This window comes from Sus scrofa, chromosome 14 (genome assembly GCF_000003025.6).
Source record: "Sus scrofa isolate TJ Tabasco breed Duroc chromosome 14, Sscrofa11.1, whole genome shotgun sequence".
Classification (NCBI taxonomy): Eukaryota; Metazoa; Chordata; class Mammalia; order Artiodactyla; family Suidae; genus Sus; species Sus scrofa.
In genome coordinates this window covers 50,696,105-50,722,177 of record NC_010456.5, presented here as the reverse complement: position 1 = coordinate 50,722,177, position 26,073 = coordinate 50,696,105, and the positions used below count along the sequence as shown (strand labels likewise).

Sequence of the window (26,073 nt, the reverse complement as noted above, 5' to 3'; positions counted from 1 at the left end):
CAGCTAAGTCCTCTCCGCGCCGGCCAGCCCCACTGCACCCCTTGCACTCTGCAGACCTTTTGCACACACTGCACCCTTTTCTCGAGGCCTTTCCCGAGAGCTCCTCCTCAGTGGGGTCCTGCCCAGGCTTAGCAGAGGTGGGGTGCTGGTGTGCAAGGACGGCACTCCCATACTCTGGCCCCAGGCTCTTGCTTACTGTGCAGGGGGCCCTTGTCCCTTGTTTTCTTTGGAATCCCAGCTGTGTCTCAGTGCGAGGAGTGGGCAACCAGTGGAGCTCATTTGCTTCTCACCACTGGGGCTCTGGCACAGGTTGGTGAGGGTGTGGGGTGTGCTTCCTGCCCAGGAGGACTCAGGGTAGGAGGTGTCCGGTCCCTGGCCTCTTCCCATTCGGGGCATTGAGGGAGTTGACCCTGGAGGTGGGAGGACACGTGTGCTTGATTGCATCTTGTCTGCATTGGTGGGTGCTGCCCTGAGACGCTGTGCCCTGTGCTTCACAGACCCTATGAATGCGCTGCAGAGCCTGACCAGCGGGCCTGCTGCAGGAGCGACTGGAATTGGCATACCTTCTCGGGGCCCAGGACAGCCCCTGGGCGGTATGAGTGGCCTGGGGGCCATGGGGCAGCCGATGCCGCTCTCAGGGCAGCCACCTCCCGGCACTTCAGGGATGGCCCCCCACAGCATGGCCGTCGTGTCCACAGCAGCCCCACAGAGTGAGTACCACATGTCTCAGAACCTGCCGCGCTATGCAGACACGCTGTGGTCCGTGCTGAGGGCGGGGTGGGGAAGAGCAGGGAGAAGCTCGGCCTCCCAGAAGAGTTGGGGCACCGGAGCCCTCTGCCCAGGGGTGGGGGAGGGCTTGTGAGGTGGGGGAGCTGGGGACGCCATCCAGGGGGTTGTGCTTATAGTCAGGGTAGAACCAGTTCTGTCTTGGTATCCTCGGCCCTGAAGCAGTACTGTTGGCACCCACAGCCCCCCGACCACCTGATTTGGGAAGCTGGCTCTTCTAGAGCTGCCCTGGCCACGGGCCACCCTTGCATTGTGGCTGCAGCCAGGTTGCTTCCTGATGGACACACCCAGCCCTCTGCGCTTCTCTGCAGGGCACCCCCTCATCTCCTCCACTTGCTGCTCAGGCTGGGCAGGCCTGCCTTTTCTTTCCAGAACCCTCTTGGTGGACCTTTGATACTAGACATTTGTTCAGTACTCTTTTCCTTATAACACTTTTAAAAACGGTTTGAGTCACAGAAAGGTACAGAATAGCGCAGAGTCCTACATTCCCCTCCCCCAGGTCCCCCAGAGAAACATTTTAGCCCAAATCACCAAAACCACAAGGCCGTTCTCTCCAGTAGACTTCTCACAAGGGACTGGGCTTTCCCTTGCACGTGCACATGTATACTTCTGTGAGGGTCTGTCACTTGTAGAATGGCGTCGTCATCTTCACTGGCAGGCAGTCACGGCACCTCCTGATAATTGCACCCGCCTTCAGCTCTCAGCCTGGCAACCGCTGACCTGTTCTCAGCCTCTGTGATTGTCCCATTTTGCAAATGTTCCATCCATGGACCCATATGATATTTGACTTTTGGAGACTGGCATTTTTCACTCTGCCTATAGTGCCCTTGAAACCCTCCAGGTGGTGTCAGCCATTCTTTCCTGCTCCTTGCGGGGTGTCGTTCCCTCTTGGTTTGCTTATCCAGGCACCCACAGAGGACATTTGGGTTGTTTCGATTTGGGCTGTTACAGGTAAAGCTGCTGTGACCACTCAGGTAGAGGTTGTGGTATTTCCATGTGTTTTGTCACACATCCTTCTCAGGAACCTGTGACGGGGGGCGGCAGCCGCAGCCTTGAGCACAGTCCTCTGTGTCCTGCTCCCACCACCCCTTCCTCCCAGAGCTTCATTTCTTCTCCCTATTGACATCTTGCCATCTGCCTCTTTGCTCATTGCATGGCTCTTCATTTCGAGCTCCTGTGTCCTCTCTCATCAGCACACCTGCCACACACACACACATGAGGTGGCTTTGGAAAGGATGCTCAGTGTCTGCTCTGGCTGGCTCCTTTCTACATTTCACCCTGGTGTACTGGTTGAATTTCATTTTATCACAAACTTAGATTTTATAATAAAAAATAGTTTCAGGGCGTATGAGTTCAGAATGCTCCCATGGTGTGTGTCTTGCATTCTCAGTCCTGAGACTATGTTACTTCAGGGGTGAAGCTTTGGTGGGCTGCCTGCATTCCCCCCAGTATGACCTTGGTCCACATCCTGTTTTCCAACTCTGAGGGGCCTGGTGTCCTGTGTATCACTAGGGAAAGTTGACATGGTTCTCTGCTTTCATACCCTGCTGCTGCCTCTGCCAGAGACACTCCCTCCCCACCTGTCACCTCTTGCCACCTGGCCCACCTGAAGTAGGTGTGGTGGCCCGATGGGCACTTGCTACCCCTTCCTGACACCTTTTCCAAATAACACTGTGTGATTAAGGCTGCCTCAGACCTTAGTTCCTTGCCCCCAGAGTGTAGGTCCTAGGTCAGAGCTTTGGCCAGGCCTCTCATAGGCAGTCCAGAGCCCTCTGTGGAGCCTTTATTTTAAGCACCCCAAGGCCAGGTGTCCCTGTGCGTCTCCACATCTGATTATTATCTGCACTCCTCCTAGAAGTGTGTCTGCTCCAGGTGACCTGGCTGAGCCACAGGAAATGCACACTGCTGACTAGAGGCTGGGCTGAGGTGCAGTACTTTGAACTCTATGCATTTTTGTTCCTTGATGAGTTTTTTATCATGTGCCTTTAGAACCAACTTTGAAAATAAGCCCTATTTCTGGCTGGCTGAAAGGCTGGGTGCTGAGGAGCCCTCCCTCCTCCTGGATAACTAGATGCTAGGTAGGCTACATTGTGAACTGCCAGGCTGGCAGAAGGTGGAGGAAGGCAAGCCTGTGATCCCTCTACCCTGGATTTGCACTGGGGGCCTTGGTGTTTGTTCCCAGCTCCCCCAGAGACCAGGGTAGATTGGAAGAGAGTGCTCCCAGTTCAGGCCTGTGGGAGTTGCAGGCTAAGGCCAGGTAGTGAACACATAAAATTGGCAGCAGGAAGGGAGCAGACACACTTCTAGGAGGAGCGTAGATAATCAGATGTGGAGACGGCACAGGGACACCTGGCCTTTGGGTGCTTAAAAAATAAAGGCTCCCTGTTCCCTTTGTGGCTCAGTGGTTAATGAACCCATCCAGGGTCCATGAGAATGTGGGTTTAATCCCTGGCCTCGCTCAGTGGGTTAGAGATCCAGCATTGCTGTGAGCTGTGGTGTAGGTCACAGTCGAAGCTCGGATCCCGTGTTGCTGTGACTGTGGTGTAGGCCAGCAGCTATAGCTACAATTTGACCCCTAGCCTGGGAACTTTCATATGCCGCAGGTGTGGCCCTAAAAAGCAAAAATTAAATAAATAAATAAATAAATAAAGCCTGGACTTTAAAGTGAACGAGCACCATGATGCTGTATCAGGAGTGACCAAGCAGATTTTAAAAGTAGCCAAGTAGAACCTGACCTGAAAGGGGAGAGTGTGGGTGAATTAGAGCTGAAGAAGAAATTTGTGAGCTAGAAGCTGCATGTGGAGATGTTACCTAGCTTGTAGCCCAGAGAAGAGGCCTTGGGAAGCAGGGGGTGAGAGATGCGGAGTATGAGATCAGGTCATCTGACTGGCATTAAGGAGAGGACCCAGGGCACAGAGTGGAAGGGCAGCACGTTAGTAGGGTGTCCACACTCCAACCTGTCCTGAGACAGTAGGACACTAAAGGCCAGAAGACTATCTCAGAAAAAATAGAATAAAACAGAAACAGCAAATAAAAATTCAACCCAACCATCCAGCAAAATACAGTTTAGGAAAGGAGAAAAATATTGTCACTTCTACCTCAGTAAAGCTGAGAAACAAAAGGAGATGGAAGGGAAACTTAGAAGGGGAAGACAGATACAAATAAGTTGAAAACTATAAGTAATCACAGTAAATGCGAAGGGGTAGGCTTTCTGCTAAGAGACGGGAGATGTGAGACTGAATATAAGTGGAAGGAGAGCATGCAGAGCTGTTCAGTCTTTGCAGGAAACATGCCCGCAATAGAAGATGCAAGAAGACTTGAAAATTAAACTGTGTTGGGCAGTTTCCTCTCCCTGATAGTTAAGCAGACAGAAGTAATAAATTTAGAGAGAGTCGAATGAAGTAGTGAGTAACTTAGTCTAAGCCTGTGGGTGGGATGGATGCCCGCAATCTGTACTCTGACAGCCCTCAGAGGATTGTGTGGAGGACAAGGTCATGCTGCATGGTCCTCCTCATCCCCCTTGAAAGTGGCAGAGGTAAAAGTAGAGATCGCCTTGGTAGCTGCTGGAGGCTGGCAGCCGGAGGGCTCCCTGTGGTGTGGGAACTGTTTGGTATCTTGACTTGCAGTGGTGGCTCAGTCTCACTGGGTGAGATTGTACAGAACATAAACTACACACTCAGGCAGATGAGCACAGGTTCTGATTGTGTTGTGTTGTAATGTCACAAAGTGGTACCACTGGGGGGAGCCGGCCAAAGCATGCTGTGTCTGCATCTCTTTTAACCTAGACAGCAGCTTCATTGAACTTCTTGGACTCATAGTTTGCAGTGCTTTGCAAACTGTGTATTGAAGTTCATGTACCATAGTTTGCACTGCAGGGCGTTCAGTGCTTTTCAGAGCAACCACCACCACAGTTCTGAAACATTTCTGTCACCTGAAAAGAGACCACATCACAGAAAGTCTTGCAAGTGATTGTTTACATCAGCATTATTCGTAACCACCCAGAAGTGGAAACAGCCCAAATGTCTGTTAGCTAGCTGATGGATAGATGCACAAAACGTAGAAAATCCATATAGCAGACTATCATTTGACACTAGAAAGAAAGGGGTTACTGATCCTGCCACCCTGTGGGGGAGCTTTGCAAAAGTGATGCCAAGGGCAAGGAGCCAGTCACAGAAGACCCCAGTCCTGAGAGTCCATTGATATGATGTGTTCAGATTGGCGCTTCCTCAGGTCAGGGAGCAGGTCAGTGGTTCCAGGGCTGGGCTTCTGGGCCACCTAGAGACCAACCAGTCCATTCTTTCCTGGTGGTTATTTATGGTGCTAAGTCCGCTCCGGCTACCCTGCCTGTCATCCCTGGCATGGGGCAGGCAGAGTAGACACAGACACAGACACACACAGACAGACAGACAGACAGACAGACAGACAGACACACACACACACACACACACACACTCGCCCTGTCTCCAGCCCAGCTGCAGCTCCAGCAGGCGGCACTACAGCAGCAGCAGCAACAGTTCCAGCAGCAAGTGGCGCTACAGCAGCAGCAGCAGCAGCTCCAAGCACAGCAGAGTGCCATGCAGCAACAGTTCCAGGTAGCTGTGCAGCAGCAGCAGCAGCAACTGCAGCAGCAGCAGCAGCAGCAGCAGCACCTGATCAAGTTGCACCACCAGAACCAGCAGCAGGTACTCAGTGCTCTGTGCCCTCAGCCAGGTTTCTCCTCCAAGGGCTCCCTCAGGGCACAGATGGGGCAGAGGCTGGCTTGTGAGCTTGTGGGGAAGGCAGCTGGGCACCTGGCATCTGGATGGACTCCAGGTGGGCTGGACATTGCACAAGCAGGATGGCCTGATGCACCCTGTGGCATGTCTGCTGTGAGGACATGCATGCCTCTCGTTCTGTCCCTGGATGTCCACCACCCACATCCAGCATCCCGCAGAGGGGTGGCAGCGTGGCATTAGAAGCCCTCCTTGGAAGACAACCTTTTCTTGCCCACGGTTTGTAGTCAGTCTCCAGACGTGTTCAGCATCTTTGGTCAGGTCTGCTCCTGGCTGAGGGAGGGACACTCCAAAGGGCCCTGTGCTTTCCCACCTGCTCCAGAATTTGGCTCACTGCCTCCTTTGCCCAGTGGCCCCTCCAGGTTGGAGGCCCTTCTCCCAGGACTGGCCATGAGGCTTCAGTCCCACTTTCCTCCTCATCCTAAGGCCTTACAGTAACCACTCTAGGGTCCAAACAGACCTCCCAAACTAGGGAAGCTTCTGAGATATGCCCTCAGCCAAGCGTTGCCTCAGCTTGTCTGGGCAGCACCCATGTATGACCCTTTCCAAGCTCATGAAACACTTCCCTCAACCCTTCCTTAATCCTCTTAGGCCTCGGGTGGGCTGGCATCTGGGGCTGGGGCACGGTGCACACTTGGCATCCTCAGCGTCCTGTGGGAAGTGTCCCTCTGCCTCACCAGGGGCCAGACCAGCACGGAGCCCTGAGGCCAGTGAGATGAAAAGTGCTGCTTGTCTCATTCCAGATGCAGCAGCAGCAGCAACTTCAGAGAATGGCACAGTTGCAGCTTCAACAACAACAACAACAGCAGCAGCAGCAGGCTCTGCAGGCTCAGCCACCAATGCAGCAGCCACCCATGCAGCAGCCACAGCCCCCCCCTTCTCAGGCCCTGCCCCAGCAGCTGCAGCAGTTGCATCACCCACAGCACCACCAGCCGCCACCGCAGCCGCAGCCACCAGTTGCACAGAACCAACCATCACAGCTCCCACCTCAGTCACAGACACAGCCTCTGGTGTCGCAGGCTGCAACCCTCCCGGGACAGATGCTGTATGCACAACCCCAGCTGAAACTTGTGAGTACCCGAGGCTCATGTGGCCAAGGCTCTTCTCATGGTGTCATGTGTGCTGTGGTGGTTTCTGGGTGCCTTGACTGCAGACAGCTTCTCCTCTTCAAGCACTGAGACCTTGGTGGCCCCAGACCCCACTGGCCCGCATGTCTGCTCAGCAAGGGAACATGTGTCCCGCCAGCCGCTGTATCCCCACTGCTGGAATGACAGCTCATCTTGCAAGCAGCGTGGCTGGTTGCAGCAGAGGCCATGAGCCCTATGACATTGTGGATGACTAGGAGGATGGCAGCACCTGTGTGCTCATGGTGGGGAAAGGCGTGCCGCTTCCAGGAGGGTCAAGGTGACCTGCTAGCCACTTGGAGTTCTTTTCTGAGCAGAGATTGTGGCCATGTTTTTGTGAGGGCAGTCATATAAAATACTGTTATTTTCAGCCTTACGCATTTTTGTAAAATAAGAGTCAGTCCACAATGTTTACATGGAAGACAGAAATTTGTCACCAAGTTGGGAGTAGCTATGTCAAGGGGCCATTTTAGTGTTTTCTCAGCTCACTTTTTTTTTTTGTTTTTGTGGCCTTTTCTGATTGTGACTCGTTGGAAAGAGTGGGGACAGGCCGTGTCTGAACTGAGTGACAAGTGAATAGGAGCCCCCCACAGGTGTGGGCTGGAAGGTGGGTGGAGGTCCTGAGGTGGGTCACATCTGTCACCTGGGAGCCAGCTGGCCCTGGTTTCCTTCGAGGAGTTAGGGCTCTGACTGAGGCCCTCGTAAGCTGTCAGCGTGCTTGGCTGAGTAGGCGGGGCTGTGCATTTGGCCTTGGGAGCCATTGCTTTGCTTGCAGTGGTAGCTGGTGGTAATGGCTGTATGGTGACATCCTGTCGAGTCAAACTTCTCACCAGTCGAGGGAGATGGGGTGGGAGGGTGGCGGAGGCTGTGCCAACTTAGAGCCAGGCTGGCATGGGACACTTCTGATGAGCCACGGCATAAAGGGAGGCCAGTAGCCGGTGAAGTCACACCAGCCCGCCCTCTCAAGGAGCTTGCAGACTCAAGTCCTGAAGAAGTAGAGGGTGCCCTGCCCTTGGCCCTGGGTGGCTCCAGATCGTGTGCTCCCTTCCTCCCTCAGGTCCGAGCTCCGATGGTGGTGCAGCAGCCGCAGGTGCAGCCCCAGGTGCAGCCCCAGGTGCAGCCGCAGACAGCAGTGCCGACAGCTCAGGCCTCCCAGATAGTGGGTTCCGGAGTCCAGGTGAGGGCCTGTGGGCCTTGGCTCTGCAGACACTGACAGGGGCATGTCTCCCGTGCATGGAGCTGGCTGACACATGCTCTACGAGGGTCCTGGTTGGATCACGGCTGGTCCCCAGAGCCCTGAGGTGGCCAGCCCTACTCAGCGCCCAGCTTCCCCCTGCTGATGCCCCTCATCTTCCCTCTTCTCTGAGAGGAGAGCATGGCGGTCTCTTCTCACCTGGCTGGGACAGTAGCTCTAGAATCTAGGAGGAGCACAAGGATGGTGGCATCTGGCTCTGGCGGTCCCTTGCTCCAATGTTCTGGGGCTCAGCCCTGTGTTGACACATGTGGCCCTGAGGCATGCCACACCCACCCCTGCGAATTGGATGTTGATAGGATGGAGGAGACCTCCTGGTTTGGCCTGGTAGAGGCCACACCTCCTTGGCATCTGGGGTTGGAGGTCAGGCCTCGTGACTTCCCCATAAGCCCCCTCGCCCCCATGCATGTGTCCAGTCCTGGCCTTGAGTCTTCCTGTGTCCACCTGGCAGAGGCAGCACTAACAGCCAGGCACGACAGAGTATTGGCTTTAGACAGAGCAGAGGTGCTGGTTGACATGAGAAGACTCCAGTGGGCTACCCGCCCTTGTGGTGCTCCCGTGTCTGGTGGCTCACTGCCTCCCGCCCGGCTCATTCCCTGAGTCTGCCAGGCTCTCTCTCTGTCTGGTGGTCAGGGCCACGGACCAAGCAAGCCGGAGGCCGCGTGTTTGCTGCATGGGGGTGCGGGGCCTGGGGTGCTCACAAGTAGTCTGTGGTTGTCCCACCTCGTCACCAGCTCGCCCGGACTCACTCTTGTGTGAAATACTGTGGATGTCACACCTGTAGCTGGAGTTCTTTTCCGCCACCACAGTCTGTCCCCCAGCCTGTCCTCAGGCCTCCTGGGCTCCCTGCTCTTGGTGTCCTGGGAAGAGCAGGAGTTGGTGTGCAGTCAGAGTCGGAGCAGTGGCAGCACATAGTAACCGGCCAGTCTGTGGGAGCTGCTGCCCTTGCTGTGTCTCAGGTCTGGTAGGAAGTGGCCTCTGACCTTCCAGCTTCTGTCCTGAAGCAGAACCTCCCTTTACACCCCATTTCCTGGTGTTTGGGAAGGGAGTGGCTATAAAAGTCGACATCCTCCAATGGGCTAGGCAAATCTTTCTGTTTAGTTCATAGGCCTCTAGCTCAGGGAGGCCCATTGCCTGCATCTTCCTAGGTTCCCCATCACCCTCCTGAGGCTTAAGTCAAGGATGCAGTTAGGATCTGGCGTTGCTATGGCTGTGGTGTAGGCTGGCAGCTGCAGCTCTGATTCAACCCCTGGCCTGGGAACCTTCATATGTGACAAGTATGGCCATAAAAAGAATGTGTTTTGGTTTTTTTTCTTGGCCCCCCCACAGCATATGGAGCTCCCGGGCCAGAGAATCAGATTGGAGCCACACCCACAAACTAAGCTGCTGCTTTGGGCAACGCCAGGCCAGGGATCAAATCCCTGTCCCAGTACTCCCAATATGTTGCCGATCCCATTTTGCCACAATGAGAGCTCCAAAAAAAAATTTTTTTTTTTTTTTTTTTTGTCTTTTTGCCTTTTCTAGGGCCACCCCCATGGCATATGGAAGTTCCCAGGCTAGGGGTTGAATTGGAGCTGCAGCCGCCAGCCTACGCCAGAGCCAAGGCAACACCAGATCCTTAACCCACTGAGCAAGGCCAGGGATCGAACCTGCTGCCTCATGGTTCCTAGTCGGATTTGTTAACCACTGAGCCACAACAGGAAGTCCTCCGAAAAATTTTTTTTTAATTAAAAAAAAAAAAAAAAGATTTTGTACACTTTTCCTCCACAGTTCTGTGACCAGAAACCAGTCTGCAGAGATTAGACTTCAGTTTTCATTCTTTATGACTTTTGCTTCTTCTGGGAAGAAGTCATGCCTTTCTTGCTCCAGAAGGGACCCTGTTGTGTGGCCATTGGCTCGCAGCTGGGCGCCCCAATCATAAAACGGCACTGGTTGGCCATTTGTCCAGGTGAGGGCAGTGGGGCCCCATGATGGTGCGGTGCTCCACCCACCAACACCCACACTTAGTGTCTGATGGGGGGGTTGCTCCTCAGGCCACGCTTGTTTAGGGACCCCAGGACAGTGGCTTCCTTGCCCAGAGCCATTGCCAGGTTCATGTTGGCACTTGCTGCCTGTGTCACCTCCCAGCTTGCATTGACTGCGGGTGCACTGGTGAGTGAGGGGCACATGTGTGGTGCTGGGGTCTCCTTGCAGTCTTTCTCCTGCTGTGGAGCCCTGCCCCTGGCACTCTGTGCCACGCGGACTGCGTGGCTGTGGGCGCTGTCCTGCCTCACAGACCAGCTCAGCCTCTGGAGGTAGATGTTTTGTTTTCTGGTGGGTCAGCCTGTATCCTTCCTGAACCTGGCTGTGGTTTTCATTTGGGGTTATCCCCACAGTTGTAAGCACACACAGGCCCTGCACTCCAGGGCCAGCCTAGGGCTTGGACCCCAGGGTGCCTGCCTCAGTGCTTCCGGAAATAGAAGTTGGCAAAGAGAGGGTCATTGTGTACATTAGGGATAGACCTGAACTGTGTCCCCATGGGAGGTACAGCATCCAGGCCTCCCATGCCCACCTCCCCCAGTGTTGGTTACAGAAGAAAGCCAGGACCCAGAGGAGAGGAGCAGGGTTTGAGCTCAGGTGTGTAGTCCTGAGAGGGAAGGTGCTGTGAGTACCTGTTAGGCTCTTCCTGTTGTGACGATAGCTGTGGACACGCTTCCGCAGCCTGGCCTTTAAGGTCTGTCCCTGCAGCCTGTCTGGGATAGGGCTATGTGGAGGTGTAGAAAGGTCTGAAGGCTGTGTTCCCGGCAGCTCCCCTAACTTCCCAATGCCCAGACTGACCTCCCTGCCTTGGGCTTGGCCAAGGAGGCCAGCCTGCCCATCCCTGGGAGCCTCACTCCCATCAGACAGTGTGCCCCTCCCCACTGTACACCCTACCCCCCGAGTTTCTTCGTTGCTGTCACCCTGTCTTGTCCAGCTGTCCTAAAGATGATCACTGTGGCCTTGGCCCAAGGTGGGATGCAAGTAAGCCTGGCTCCCATCTGCCGTCCCATCGAACGCCACTCCTGGGTGGACAGTCCTCAGCACAGGCATAGGCACTGTCAGGTCGGCCCCTTCGCAAGGCCGGGAGCTAGCTTATCAGTGGCCTTCATCATGGCTCTCAAAGGGCCTGGCCACACACACAAGGCCACCCCCCAGCTTGCCACTTGAGGGTATGTGAGTAAATAGCTGGGTTTATTGTCATTTTAACACTTTGGATAGTTAGTTCCAGCATTTTCCTTTCCTGGAGAAGGTGGAGTTCAGTGTCTAATATTTTTAGCGTTTAGAGTTACGCTGCTGCCGTCTTGGTGGTAAAATGAAACGGCAGCTAAACAGATGGTTTTGCTTCCTGGGGCTCTACTGTCTAGTACTGTAGCCACCAGCCCCGGGTGGCCCTTCACCTTTACGTTAATTACAAATAAGTAAAACTAAGGATTCAGCTCCTCAAGTTACGTTCAGTTACACCTCGAGGGTCCGTGGGACCTGAGGGGAAGCTCACAGCTGCTGTGCTGCGGGGCGCCCATTGTGGAGATTCAGACCACGGAGGCATAAAGTTCCATCACCAGCTGTGCGGTTCTGAGCTTGCTGTGTGGAGTATAGCTTCTCCGGTGCACAGGCCCCTTTCCAGGTGGATGAAGACTCCTTTTCCCACTGCTCTTTCAGGGGTATGAATTCCTGGCTCTCCCATTTCCATATGGAACCTGGAGTTCTTCCATGGTGTGTTCACTTGTTTGATACATACTCATTGTGTGCATTCATGGGCCAGGCACTGTTCTAAGATTTTGAAGGTAAAATGCCCAGATGAGGCTCCCTCATTTTCTGGACTTTCCATTTTAGTGGATTTGCTGCAGAAACCTCAGATTTTCCACAACTTTGAAATCCAGTGTCTGTTGCAAGGGTAATGCACCTATAAACCCCAGTAGGCAATAGCCCTGCCCTCCCGATGGCTCACATCTGAGGCCCTGTTGACACCATTTGTCACAGGCTAGGGCTTGCTTCTTTGCAGTTGACTTTCCTTTAGTGGGTGTCAGTTATGGGGGGAGGAAAGGGTTTGGAATCTGCTGGTGGAAAAGCTGAGTGGGAGTTCCCCAGAAGAGCAGGAGCAGGGGAGGGGGTGTAGGAGGGGATAGCCCAGGCGCAGCTCCCACAAGCTGCTGGGGGCTCAGGGCCCTTGTACACTGAGTGCCCGGCTCCTTGCCACTGGCCCTTTGGAGCCTCTGCTTTGTAGCCTCCAGCTGCTTGTTTGTCCTTCTCTTGCCTCTGGCTCCATGTCCATTGGGCTGGGTTTACAGCTTCAGTTGGTGGGTGTTGGGAATGGCTTTGGCTTCAGCACATGAAGCTGATTTTTATATAAACAATAAAATTGCCAACATTGTGAGTGTGTAATACCAACAGGTGTCCCACTCAAGTGCTCACCCACTGGCACCCGCGGACCTTGATGGGTCCAGTGGCTGCAGTCCGCCCCCAGCCCCTGCACACAGCCCTCAGGGGACCTGCTTCAGCACCCACCTCGCCTGACTGGCTTTGTTCTTTTCTTGTAGCCACAAATTGAGTCCAAGGGGACAGTCAGGTTAGAAAGCTGGCTCTACTTAATCGACCTTTTGTGAGACTGGGCTCTCTGGTCTGTCTCGCCCTCTTCTCTGGCCACCAGCCCTAGAGTGTGTTCTTTGGCTGCATCTTTGTGCTGTGCTGGGGACGCTTCAGGGCCCCAGCAACCGTGACCAAACAAGATTCTGTGCTGGGCTCAGCACAGGAGTCCAGGGTGACGTTGAGTCCCCATCCCCACACTCCCTTGGTAGCGCTGTAAGCAGGCTATGCCTTGGCGGGACCCACGTTCTGCTTTACTCTGGAGAGTGCCTCCTGGGGACAGGTCAGTGCACAGGATCCAGAAACACGGGGTAGTTCTTCAATGTACAGGTATTCCTGGAGGCCAGAGCGTGTAGTGCTGCCAGCCTCCCCTGAGGTTTCTTTGTGGCACAAAGATCCCAGATCAGCCCTACTGCCAGCAGCCCTGCCCCATGGCCCCTCCTGCCCCTGGTCACATGTTCTATGCATCTGCCTGCCTTCCAGTCCTGCTCCAAGCAGAACCCAGGCCGTCCTGCCTTTCCTGGCACAAGACCTTGAGCAAGTCCCTTCCCTCTGAGTTCCTTCTTCCTGTCCTATACACAAATGAGGTGGGGCACCTGCTGGCCCTCAGAAGATTCCTCCCCTGGGAACTCAGCTTTCGTGTCCTGGGACTGTCACAGGCAGTGGGACAGACTGCCGAGTCTCTGATGCAGTGCAGCTTCTCCTCCAGATGGCTGTTAGTAATGAAAGGCATGGTCTCACGAGGCCAGGTCTTTGTGGGCATGGCCTCTAGGTGGCTGCGTCCGGTCCCAGGTATGTCTGTGGACTCAGACCTTGGGAGACCTGGAAAGGGCCTGTGTTTGCCACCCCCTGGAATTGTGTGTTTTTCAGAAGAGTTGTCAGATGCCAAGAGACCTGGATTGGATGTTCAGGGCCAGGGGCTTGCCCATAACAGCCTTGAGAGCTGTGGCCCAGGAGGCCAGAGAGGCAGAGCCCTAGAACAGAGAGGAGGCCGGAGCCCTGAGCTGGGGCCCAGGCAGGCCGCCTTTCACTGCACCAGGGGCAGCTACGTGTGGTCAGTGGCTTCACAGACAGAAAGCAGAGGGTGCGGGCACAGCGCACCCTGTCTCCCATGGGCTGAGCCCTGGCACAGCCTGGACACTTGCAGGAAGTGAGCTGTGAAACCGCCTTCCTGCTGATGCAGCCTCGTGCCAGTTCAGGTGCCTTTCAGAGAAGTACCCTTTAGGCTGCAGACAAGAGCCAAATACCTTCTAGGAGGGATGGCTGCTCCAGCAGAGGCTGAAGAGCCTTGCTGGGGCAGAGGGCCCGGCCTGGTGAGGGGTTCAACCCATGGGCAGGAGGAGGACGAGGCAGCCCCAGGGCCAGAGAGCAGAAAGCAGCAGGTACAGATCAAGGAAAAGGAGGTGATGGCAGGGACTCCCAGGGGGCATTGAGGAGCAGGGCTTGGTGAGGTTCCCCCCAAGGGGGCCCCAGGGTCTTTGCTGCCCTCTGCGTAGACTTTACTGAGATGACATGTTCGCTCTCCTGGTCCTGGCAGTCTGTTGGTGCTGGGTGCGTCCTGGAGCGTGTTCTCCAGTGCATGGGCTGTGCTGCCCCCAGCAACTCAGTGCCCAGACACCTGGAGGCCGCTTGGCACCCAGTCGACCTGGCCCTTCCTACCCTGCAACGTTCGAGTGAAACCTCTGGACCCGTTGTGCTCCCTCACGAGGACTGCAGGGAGTAGAGTAAGCTGGCCATGCAGAGAAGGGATCAGCTGTTCGCCTCCCAGCAGGGGTGCTAGTCCCACAGGGCGCTGCTCAGCTGCCAGACCACGGAGCCCCAGGGCAGTTGTGCTGGCCAGACAGCTCAGGGGCGGCCCTGCTCCCATCAGGCAGGCCCAGGTGAGACAGAAAAAGATGCGGTGTCCTCACTGCCCCGTAACTGGGCTTTTCCTCAGTGCCCTCGGAGCTGGGGTCTCATGGAGGCTTGGAGGACAGAGCAGAGTCCTCGCTGGCCTTCCCTTCCATGGGCCCCCACCCTCTGGACACAGGGACCTGAGATATCCTGTCCCAGCCCAGAAGCCCCTGCCAGGAGTCAAGCCACCAGCCCCCGGTCCCTGTGTGTGTGGGCACCCATTGGGGGGTGGGGGGGCGGTCAGAGAACAAGGGTGGGAGCTGGGGCCGAGGGGGCAGGGCAGGTGAGCAGGCTGAGCCCCTCCCCCTTCCAGGTCAGCCAGAGCAGCCTCACCATGCTGTCCTCGCCATCGCCGAGCCAGCAGGTGCAGACCCCCCAGTCGATGCCCCCTCCGCCCCAGCCGTCCCCGCAGCCCGGCCCGCCCAGCTCGCAGCCCAACTCCAATGTCAGGTAGGCCCGGCCAGTGCCCTTCCCTGCCTGGCTCCCCTGCCGGCCCGCCAGTGCCCTGGCTCACGGGCACGCTTCCTCTGCTTTACTGTAGCTCCGGCCCCACCCCGTCCCCCAGTAGCTTCCTGCCCAGCCCCTCACCGCAGCCTTCCCAGAGTCCAGTGACGGCACGCACCCCGCAGAACTTCAGCGTCCCCTCCCCAGGACCTCTGAACACCCCCGGTAAGTCGGGCCTGGGATGGGCAGAGCCTGGGGCCCTGCAAGGTGAGGTACTGGTGGCTGAAAGCCGACCCTCTGTGGGCTGGGGCTGCACTAACCGACCGTGTCCCACAGTGAACCCCAGCTCCGTCATGAGCCCTGCAGGCTCCAGCCAGGCTGAGGAGCAGCAGTACCTGGACAAGCTGAAGCAGCTGTCCAAGTATATTGAGCCGCTGCGCCGCATGATCAACAAGATCGACAAGAACGAAGGTGGGCAACAGGCGGAGGGTGTGGGCAGTGGGCAGGGCCATGGATACCCAGGCCCGTACCTGAGCTCCCCCTTCTGCCCCAGACAGGAAAAAGGATCTGAGTAAGATGAAGAGCCTTCTGGACATCCTGACAGACCCCTCCAAGCGGTGAGCTTTACTCCCAGGCTCCTGGGAGAAGGGCAGTGCTGTGTCTACCACTCACAGAAGGGTCCCCAGGTAGTCATCTGGCCCAACCTAGAACAGGCATTTAGTGATGACATGGAGTTTAGAGAAGGGGCCCTAGGGCTCCATACCCCAGTCCTTACCTTTAGCAACACCCAGCCTCTGCGCACTTCCGGGCCACTGCCAGGCCCTCTCCCCGCCCTGTGGCCCTTCCAGCCATGCCTCCTTGAGCCACTTCATTGATGGGCCTCAGTCTGTCCTGTACCCCTGCTGCTGACTTGCCAGTGGCCTTGTGCAAGTGGCTGCATCTCAGTTACCCCAGCTGCACAGTGGGCAACTACAGCTCGAGTGTGCTTGCTGTGAAAGTGAACCGGGCCAGCATGTTGAGAAGCACTCGAAAGGCGGTGGAAGTGCCCTCAGGTCCCTACCCTTGCCCACCAGCTGCAGGGTTGCTGAGCGCCAGAGCTCAGCCTACATGTGGACCAGCCCCCAGATCACTGCCCTCTCCCCAGGCCTTGGCTCAGGCTGGCCTCCCTTTCTGGAACGTCTCCCCTGTTCTGCTTCTCCGGGCAGAATAGTGGGCCTGTTGGAGGTGGACAGCTCTTCAGGCCCTCATTGGGGTCATAGGAACAGGAGGCAGGGCCTAGCCTCTGTCCTTTTCCTTGACCCATCATATCTGTGCCTTGTTCTTCCAACCAGGACCAGTAGCTCCTGGGAGCAGGGCCACCTTGCCTTAGACTTTGGGTCTGGGGACAGCAGGTGGACTGGCTGGGTTCCTGGACAGGGTTCTAGTGGTCAGGGTCCTGGGGCTCGCTCTGTCCAGAGGCCAGTCAGTCAGTGGTTGGGATGAGAACATGAGAGCTGCCAGCTCCCTGCCCTCCAGCACAGAGGGCCAGCCACCTACTCTGCCCCATAGGTGCCCCCTGAAAACGCTGCAGAAGTGTGAGATCGCCCTGGAGAAACTCAAGAACGACATGGCGGTGGTGAGCGGGGTGCTGTGGCCTGGCTGCAGGTGTCTCTGCGAGGGGTTAGGCTTACCTCACAGGGACCTGGAACCATGAGCTGGGACCTAGGGTGGGGGTGGGGGATGGGCGTCCAATATTGAGGTGCACAGGAGGCCGTTCTCTCAGCCTGGAAACCTTGCCTCGAAGTCCCCTTCCAGGCTGGCTCTGCAGTGCGACTGGGCAGGAACTGGGAGAAGTCAGCCCTGGCTGTGGCCCTGTGGGTGCTTTCTCCACCCAAAGTTGAGGGCTCCATGCACAAGACTAGCCTTGGGGTAGTGCTCGGGGAAGGCAGAGGCTGCAGCAGGGAGAGTGTCCGGCTCTGGCTCTGTGTCCTGGTCTGCAGTGGGTGCAGTTGTGGCGATAATGCCATGAAGTCTTTTTTGAGTGAAGATGAGGGCCTTGGAGTTTGGAGAGCCTCTCCGAGAGTGGGCTCCTGACCCCTTTGTCCTGTCCCAGCCCACACCCCCTCCGCCCCCGGTGCCACCAACCAAGCAGCAGTATCTGTGCCAGCCGCTCCTGGACGCTGTCCTGGCCAACATCCGCTCGCCTGTCTTCAACCATTCCCTGTACCGCACGTTTGTGCCGGCCATGACGGCCATCCACGGGCCACCCATCACGTGTGTACTGCTCGGGGCTCAGCTCACAGCGGGCGGTGGGTCCTGGGCCTTGGCCTGGCCAGGGTGGTCAGCATGCTGTCCCCTCTAGGGCCCCGGTGGTGTGTGCCCGGAAGCGCAGGTTTGAGGAGGATGAACGGCAGAGCATCCCCAATGTGCTCCAGGGCGAAGTGGCACGGCTAGATCCTAAGTTCCTGGTGAACTTGGACCCTTCTCACTGCAGTAACAATGGCACTGTCCACCTGATATGCAAGCTGGGTGAGTGTGGGGGTTGGCGCAGAGGGCAGGCCGCTGCCCGGGGACCCCTGCTCACACAGAGCCTGGGGCTGCTCTGATGGCTGGGTCAGGCCCTGCACACACTCACCTCCCGCCTTGTGTCCGGGAGGCCCCCTCACTCCATCCCATCCAGCTGTGGCTCTATCACCTGAGGGTCTGGGGAGACTCTGCAACCAGCCTTCCCAGGGCCTCTGGGGCCTGAAGGGCACTGCTGGGAGCAGGGCTGTGAGGTGAGGCGGGCTGGGTCACAGGCACGGCCTCATGTGTTGCAGATGACAAGGACCTCCCCAGCGTGCCACCACTGGAGCTCAGCGTGCCCGCCGACTACCCCGCCCAGAGCCCACTATGGATCGACCGGCAGTGGCAGTACGGTGGGTTAGCCGAGAGGCCAGCCCGGGGCAGGCGGGCACCAAGGCTTTCCTCCATGTGCCCTGCCCTGCTGAGCCCTCCTCCCGCTCCTCAGTGGTGGAGATAAGGGTCTCTGGCCCCTCTCCTGTTGTCCTCTGGATCAGGGCAGCCGTGTTGAGTGGGTGCGGGGTGAGTAGCCCCAGCAGCCCCTGTGGGCCTCTGTGGGGCCGACCTGAGGCATAGATGGGAGCTTAGCCTCACAGGAACCCACGTGGGTGAAGTGTCCCCAAGCCCAAGGCCCAGAGCTGGCATGTAGAGGACAAGGAGCAGACCCCAAGGCCATCCCTGGGAAACCATTCCTGTTCCACTTCTGGACAGGCAGGGGGATGGGAGGAGAGCTGGTGTCCACCTTGGTGTTGGGGGAAGTGGGAGATGGTACCTTCAGTCCCCGGGGCTGGGTGGGGGCAGGGCAGGGTCCTGACCGAGCCAGCCGCACTCATGGCCCTGCTCTGCTGCAGATGCCAACCCTTTCCTGCAGTCAGTGCACAGATGCATGACCTCCCGGCTGCTGCAGCTCCCGGACAAGCACTCGGTCACAGCCCTGCTCAACACCTGGGCCCAGAGCATCCACCAGGCCTGCCTCTCAGCCGCCTAACCACCCTGGCTGTTCTGCCCACCCTCTAGGGACCACGGGGTGGCCAGGAGCCTTCTTGGGCTCTGTGTCGGACATTTCTAGATACTGGCTTCCTTAGAGAGCCTGGGCTTAGGTTAGCTTTCCTGCTTTTATCTTCTGCCTTGGGGACCTGCCAAATATTTCCCACACTTGGGTAGGACCGGGATGGGCAGCTGCTTCCTCAGGAGCAGGACACTCCCCAGCCAACCTGCTGTCCCCACAGCTTCTGCAGGGCCACGTCCTCCCTCAGTAGCCGTGGGGACTCACGGTCTTGTTTGAGCCTCTCGTGTATGTGCCAGGAAACTTACTGTTTCTGTAGGGGACCGTGCAGAAGGTAGGACACCCTTAAAACACGCAGAATTCTCCAATCAGTTTGGGGACCGCTGGCATGTGGGGCACGCCACAGGGAAGCTCTCTGGCCTGGGGGTGTGGGCAGCGAATCCACTGCCTTTGGCCGGGCCTCATACCTCATGGCATTCTCCTTCTGGCCCTGGGGACCTGCTCCACCGTGGGGGTGCCTGGGGAGCAGGGGTGTCAGGGCAGATCCTGTTCCTGGCCTCGTGCCCACTGGTTAGGCGCTTGGGCCCATGCTTGGGTCAGAACGTCGTCCTCGGGACCCAGCGCCTTACGGACTCCTGACAGGGTGTCACCAGCCGGCCCTCTGGCAGTGAGAGGTCCCCCCTTTTGTATGTGCATTACTGTGTCTTCTGTGGTTCTTATAATAAATTTATTATTCCTGTGTTTGTCATGAATTTGTCACTGTGTCCCCCCACTCTGCAAGTCAAGGGCCCTCTGTCCAGTGAGGGGCACCATCAAGACTGAGCCAGGCCCCATCCTGGCTCGTTCCCCAGTTCCCTGTGCCCCAGAGTGGGAGGAGGCAGCGATCAGCACTGTGGACATGGCCTATGGAGCTGGGAGGACTGTCCTGCCAGGCAAGGGTCACAGTGAGGCTGGTGTTCTGGCAATTGAGGAGGTGGCCTGAGGCCATCACAGGGTGGGGCCCCAGGGTCCTGGAGAGAACTGTTCTCCCTTGGCCTTGACCCTGGCCCTTTCTGGAAGGAGGCAGACCGAGTGGGGCCGCTGACTAGTGGTGTTTGTCAGTGGACATAAGACAGTGTCTTGCCCGTGTGCCTAGAAGGCTGCCCCCTGCACTCCGGGAAGGGCGTACTGACTGTGCTTTTTTCCAGTGACTGCCAGGCCCTAGACAAACAGCATGGCCACAGGGCAAGCCCTCTGGTTGCAGGGAGCAGAGCAAGCGGCACAGGGCAGCCAGCCTGGTGGCCAGTGAGGGTTGAGACTCAGGACTGGGAAAGATGAGCTTTATTTGCACAGGTTAGGGTCAGACTCGGTCATGGCATGTGTGTGTCAAGGCAGCAAAATACTGAGCAAGAAAATAATTTCTCAGCTCTGACACCAAGTACTTTATCTGACATGGGTTTGGTTTACCTGGAAGTTAGCTTGAATTAAACATACTAGAGTTCATTGCAGTGCGATCTAGAGGGTTGGTGGTCATGGGCCTGGCTGCAAACCAGCCGCAAGGCCAGGCACCAGCTCTCAGAGCACAGGGCGGTGCACCCGCCTGCTCTGCACCACCTGCAGCCGCTTCTGCCGCTCGGCCAAGTTGCTCTTGAGGCTCTGCCTGAGTGCAGGCAGGACGGCGCGCTCCGCCACAGCTACCGGGCTCAGGATCAGGCTATGGGCAGAGGGAGTGTCACCGAGGTGCCCCCGCCAGCCCTGAGGGCCCTGGGCTCAGAAGCTGCCCGCCCTCAGGTGCCAGTGGTACTCACCATTTCTTAGAGACGCCCTTGGTGGGGACCTTGGGGAGATGCATGGCCCCTGGATGTGGGGCCTCCTGGTCCCTGGTGAAGGAAGAGTCAGCTGTGAGCTGCAGACAGGCAGGCCTACCTGTGACCGTAAGGGCCACGTGAGGACACTTACTTAGGAGAACTCAGCCCAGTCTCGGGGGCAGCCTTGGGCCTCTGGCTCCCTTCCAGCAGGGACTTGAGGTGCTGCAGCTGAAAGGCAGGGAGAAGCGGGGGGGGGGGTGGGCAGGGCTGCAGAGGTCCCGGGGTGCCCCGTGGCCCGGCCTCACCTCTTGGGCCTGCAGGAGGTTGGCGTTCCAGAGCTGGCGGATGACCACCTCGCACTGCTGGAGTGTAGTGGGCTTGCGCAGGTGCGGGGGCAGGCTCATTGCTGCCAGGGCTCCTGGCACCAGCCTGCCCCTCTGCTGGCTGCCTGCCGCCAAGCCAGCCATGGGATAGGACTTCACTTCTTCATCTCTGAAACAGTAGTGACAGCAGCCTGGGGGTGGCCTGCCACTTCTCAGGGCACTTCCTGTGTAAGGAAGAGCCCCCTGGAGGCCTGGCTCCCTTCTGCTGATCAGGGTGCTCCATGCACCAAGTGGGGGTCTCTGGGTCCACTGTGACCTGGGCCAACCTTTCTCCTCTCTCAGGGTACACTGACAAGTCAGACATGGTTCGAGCTGCCTGGCTACCCTCTGTCGACCCCAGGTCTGGGGGCTGGGGGTGGGGGGGGTCTAAGGACAACGGAGAAGCAGGACCCTGGCCGATGGTTGCGCTGCCCAGGACAACAGGGTCCCTGCAGAGTCCAGGCTCAGTGCTGCTCCCCAGGGAGTCGCAGGGATTGGTCCTGCTCTGGTCCGCCCTGCGCCTTCCCTGGCCCAGGGCCACTCGCAGGGTTCTCTTGGTGAAAAACAAGCTAATTTGGCCGAGATACTTACTAGTTTCTGTTTTTTGTTGAGTTGTTTTTTTGTTTGTTTTTGTCTTTTTGCCTTTTCTAGGGCCGCTCCCGCGGCATATGGAGGTTCCCAGGCTAGGGGTCGAATCGGAGCTGTAGCCGCCAGCCTACGCCACAGCCACAGTAACATGGGTTCCAAGCCGCATCTGCGACCTACACCACAGCTCACGGCAATGCTGGATCCTTAACCCACTGAGCGAGGCCAGGGATCGAACCCAGCAACCTCATGGTTCTTAGTCAGATTGGTTAACCACTGAGCCACGACGGGAACTCCTAGTTTCTGTTCTTTGAGAAAACGGTTTCAGGGCTTTGACCAGCCCCTCTTGTAGGCTCAGATCAGCACAGGGCCCCTGCGGGACCCCAGGGAGGGAAGCAGTGCCCACCAGGTGGGTGAGCCCGGGGTCAGTCTGCTTGCATGGGCTTGCTTCACGCCGGGGTCCTGCCTGTTTAGAAGGGTAGGGCTTTGGCCAGTGCCAGGGCGTGAACCTGCTGAACACAGCCCTGCCCCATGGAATGCAGGAGCCTTACCTGGCCAGTCCCTGAGGGGCTGTGGCTGACAGCTCCTCCTCCAGATCCGACTTCAGGGGGACGTCAGCTTTCAAGTCTTGCTTCTTTGAGGAGCTGGGCTGGAGCCTGGCCTTTCCTGGGAGCTGGCTGTGGGCCAGACCAGACAGCACTGGTCACTGGGTGGTAGTTGGCTAAGGCCCTAGCCTTGCCTCAGTTTCCTCCTTGTCAGGGGAGGTGGTGACAGCCTCTCCAAGGGCCGCTGGAGGCATAGGTGAGAGGTTGGGAGTAAAGCCTATGGGCTGAATGTTCTGAGGTGGCCACAGTGCTGGAGGCCATCTCCCTGAGTGGCAGAAGCAGAGACCACTCCTACTGGGTGGTCTTGCAGGCCTCGGTAAAGGCCAGGGCAGGATGGCCGGCCTTCACTGGCTCTGAAGCCCATTTCAGGAAAAATGAAGCTGAAGGAAAGGCCTGCACAGGTCTGCTTTCCCAGGACCAGGCCCTCACTGCCTGGGTCCTACTTCCTCCAGCTTCAGAGACCCCGCTCACCTACAGAGATGCCCCAATGCAGGCTCTGCAGGCAGGGCCAGCCCCGCCACGTCCTGCCTGCCCTGGGGGTGCAGTGAGCAGGAAGGACAGCCACTCGGGGCTCCCCCACATTGACAGCAGTGTCTGGGCAGCCAGGCTGCGCCCAGCCCCAGCTCTCTCCTGGAGGTTTCAGCTCACAGGGCACCTGCGGCCCCCCCTTGGTCCCTCTCAGTCCCCACTTCACCCCCAGGTCCAAAGGGCATGGCAGGGCCCTCCCCCGAGTTCTGCCCAACAGCAGGCCACTGTGGGATTTCACCTCCTTTGTCAGTATCCACTTGCCATTTCGGGCCCGGGACACCTGCTCTGCCCTGACCCTGAGCTCAGAGGTGCTGGTGCACTTACCTGTCACTGTGGTGTTCGAGATGGACTTGTTGGACTGAAAGCTGGAACTGGAGATGCTGCCTGGGGGGAACACACAGAGGTCAGCCCAAGGTGGCAGCAGCCAGGCTCCCATCCCAGCTTCCCCAGTGCTTCTGCACATCCTCCATGGACAAGGGGTCAGGCCCACCCCACTCTCAGGTGAGGTAGCCCCAGACCCAGCTAGTGCTGGCAGGAGCAGAGGCCATGGGGCTGGGGACGGAAAAAGTGGCAGCCCCTGAATGGGAACACCTCTCCTGATGTCCCATCAGGGACCCCTGGTACTAAGAGCTGGCACCACTTATGGGCCTGGTTCCATGCCCCTATCAGCGCCACCTCCACCCCATCCTCTGTGTACCTCCCAGGAAGAGAGTTCCGGACACACCCCAGCCCAGGGTTTCCAGGCTGGCGCCACTCACCACTCTGACCACCTACCCTTGTCCCAAAGTAAGGGGAAGGGGAGCCCAAGACTTGACCTGGGTATCCCTGGGCTAGGCTTGGAGACAGGTAAGGTGAGTGGGCCGCAGATGAAGATGCGCCCCTGTGGTGGCTGCAGAGATGACAGGGGAGCCCAGAAGGAGTGTGCCCAGAGCTTCCTGCCCCAGGGCGGAGGGACTAGAGGCACCGGACTAGGGCTGGGCTGGACTGCCTGGTGTTCCCCAGGAATCCTGGGACAGCCATAGCAGCAGTCCAAGGGCAAGAACCCACCAGGGCGGTGAGGGCGGAGCAGGGGAAGGAGTCCTGGGCTGCCTCCCACCCCCAGCTGCTCTCCCTACTGCCCCTGATGTCATCCAGACCTCAGACTTTGAGCTCTCCAAGAGTGGCACCTGCCTTGCTTGGGTGCACAACATCACCAGGGCTGGGAGCGGTGGTCTGTCTGCCTAGGACCCTCCCCACTGGGATAGCTCGTGTGGACACAAGCCATCTGGGGGGCAGTGACTTCCCATCAGGCACCTGTGGGCCTCAGTCCTACCTTTCTTCTGAGGCTTCTGATTCATGATTAGCTTGTAGTGGAGATCTGAAAGCAAGCACAGGCTCTCCTTGTCATTTTCTTCTTTTCTTTTAGCCTCACCACCCATGGCATGCAGAAGTTCCTGGGGCAGGGATCGAACCCATGCAACAGCAGTGACCAGAACCACAGCAGTGACAATGCCAGACCATTAAACTGCTGTGCCACCAGGGAACTCCTCATTTTGGAAGCCACGGCCACTTTGAGAGAAGAAGCTTGGCATCCCCTGCCCACTCCTTCCCACCGAGCAGCTGAGAGACCCTGCCCCATGGACCAAACCTTTGTCTTGGCACCCTAGGGTCAGAAATGGCTCTAGCTGTTCCCTGAGCTGTAGCCTGTGTGTGAGAGCTCCCCCCAGCCCATCTGTCCATCCATGACATCTACAGGAAACCCTCTGCCAGGTGGCACCTGTGCTCTGGAGGGACAGGGGCTGGCCAGGATGAGGACGCCCTCCAGGAGCCCCTGGCAATGGACGAGCAGGTGGGCAGCCATCAAGTGATGTCCTGGACAGGGGCTGGCAGCATCCAGCCTGGGCATCAGAGGGACAGGGGTGAGACTCAAGACAGGGAGGGGAGAGTTCTGATCTAATGGAGATTTGGTGGTGGTCCTGGCAATCAGAGGAAAAGCAGCAGAAGGGAGGGGCATGCTGAGGAGGCAGGCCTGCAGGTGCGGGAGGAGCAGCTGGGCCTCATTGCGGAAGGCCTCCTGGCTCATGTGGTGAGGCGCCCCCAAGGGTGTGAGTCGCGTGGGCCCCAGGAGTCAGGGAATCCTTAGTTCTCGAAAACTCATTGAGCGGTATACGCGTAGTTTGGGGGTATGTTTCACTTCTGGGAAACTTTTTTTTTTTTTTTTTTGCTTTTTAGGACCCTACCCGCGACATACGGAGGTTCCCAGGCCAGGGGTCGAATCGGAGCTACAGCTGCCGGCCTACACCACAGTCACAGCAACGCCGGATCCCAGCCTCGTCTGCGACCCACACCCACAGCTCAGGGCAACGCCGGATCCTTAACCCACTGGAAACTCTTTAAAACAAGGCGGGCCGCGTTGCCGTGGGGGAGGGCGTGGCCAGACCCGCCCCCGCCAGTAGGGTGGACTACTCGGGTGCGGGCCAGGGGCGGGGAGCTAAGTCCCGCCTGGCTGGGTGGAGCCTGAGGCTCTGCGCTGCCCCTCAGCTGCGTGAGCTTTCTCGATGCTGACAGCCCGGACTCACCCTTGTTCTCCCGCTTCAGGTGCTCGATCTCCTCGTGGAGCTTGATCAGTGTCTCCGAGTGCTGCTGCTGCAGGAACTGCAGGCTCTTCTCCAGGTCCAGCACCCGCTTCTGCGCCTCGCTGAGCCCGAGCTGCGCGCCGTGCTGCCCGGGATGAGGGGATACTGCGGGCAGGCGTGGACGCGAGCGTGACGAGCCCCTGGAGCCCGGAATCCCGGAGCTGGGGGACCGCTGCCCGGCCGCCAATCTCGCAGTGTTCATGCTGCCGCCTCCGCCGCGGCTGCAGGCCCACTCGGTGGCCCCGCTGCCAGGGCCTGGAGCCGCGTCGCCATGGAGACGGGCGCGCCCTCGGGTAGGGGGGCCCGCGCGCGGCGGGGCGGAGCCTGGGCCCGGGCCGGGCTGAGGTGGGGGAGGGGAAGGGCATCTGAGGGCGGGGTTGAGGTGAAGCGGGGCGAACGAGAGGCGGGGCTTGGGTACCCCAGACTGGGCGTGCGGCGGGAGCGGAGCTCGTGGGGCGGGGCCTGAGTGGGTACAAACACCTGACTTAAATGATTGGCATTCTCTGACACTTTTTTGGCCAGGCTGGGGGCATGTGGAAGTTCCCCGGGCCAGTGATCGAACCCACGCCTCAGCAGTGATCTGAGCCGCTGCAGTGACAACGTGGGATTTCTTTTTGTTGTTGTTGTTTGTTTTTTGGTTTTTGGGGTTTTTTTTTGCTATTTCTTGGGCCGCTCCCGCGGCATATGGAGGTTCCCAGGCTAGGGGTCGAATCGGAGCTGTAGCCACCGGCCTACGCCAGAGCCACAACAACGCGGGATCCGAGCCGCGTCTGCGATCTACACCACAGCTCAAGGCAACGCCGGATCCTTAACCCACTGAGCAAGGGCAGGGACCGAACTCGCAACCTCATGGTTCCTAGTCGGATTCGTTAACCACTGCGCCACGACGGGAACTCCACGACGTGGGATTCTTAACTCGCTTTGTCACAAGGGAATTGTGGCATTCTCTGATTTTTATTTTTTTATTTTTATTTTTTACAGTTGATTTACAATGTTCTGTCAGTTTCCACTGCACAGCAAAGTAACCCTGCTATATACATCCATATGCATTCTTTTTTTCACATTATCCTCCATCATGTTCCATCACAAGTGATCAGATGTAGTTATAGCAGGATGTCATTGCTTATCCATCACAAATGTAAGAGTTTGCATCTACTAACCCCAAATTCCC

General features: G+C 57.8%; 2 protein-coding genes across 9 annotated transcripts in view; one reads left to right on the top strand and one right to left on the bottom strand.

The window, feature by feature from the left end:
- The window catches only part of MED15 (mediator complex subunit 15), a 56,301-nt gene extending 37,133 nt beyond the window's left edge, over positions 1–19,168 (top strand). For 7 of the 8 annotated variants that reach the window (XM_021073412.1, XM_021073414.1, XM_021073415.1 and 4 more), the window contains 13 exons: positions 498–710; positions 5,254–5,468; positions 6,302–6,628; positions 7,740–7,859; positions 14,743–14,879; positions 14,971–15,098; positions 15,210–15,344; positions 15,427–15,490; positions 16,422–16,488; positions 16,966–17,126; positions 17,215–17,381; positions 17,672–17,770; positions 18,266–19,168. In XM_021073412.1, the coding sequence (XP_020929071.1) occupies positions 498–710; positions 5,254–5,468; positions 6,302–6,628; positions 7,740–7,859; positions 14,743–14,879; positions 14,971–15,098; positions 15,210–15,344; positions 15,427–15,490; positions 16,422–16,488; positions 16,966–17,126; positions 17,215–17,381; positions 17,672–17,770; positions 18,266–18,402 (1,970 nt within the window). In that variant the 3' untranslated portion in view covers positions 18,403–19,168. The remainder of the gene's footprint in view (positions 1–497; positions 711–5,253; positions 5,469–6,301; positions 6,629–7,739; positions 7,860–14,742; positions 14,880–14,970; positions 15,099–15,209; positions 15,345–15,426; positions 15,491–16,421; positions 16,489–16,965; positions 17,127–17,214; positions 17,382–17,671; positions 17,771–18,265) is intronic. The other variant, XM_021073416.1, reaches the window with a different exon arrangement.
- On the bottom strand, positions 19,724–25,189 carry CCDC74B (coiled-coil domain containing 74B). Its single transcript, XM_021073419.1, has 8 exons — positions 24,846–25,189; positions 23,600–23,644; positions 22,619–22,671; positions 21,706–21,827; positions 20,513–20,699; positions 20,359–20,435; positions 20,208–20,279; positions 19,724–20,113 (listed from the first exon to the last, which is right to left on the bottom strand). The coding sequence occupies exons 1-8, from the start codon at positions 25,102–25,104 to the stop codon at positions 19,975–19,977; spliced, it is 954 nt and encodes a 317-aa protein (XP_020929078.1). The 5' UTR covers positions 25,105–25,189; the 3' UTR covers positions 19,724–19,974.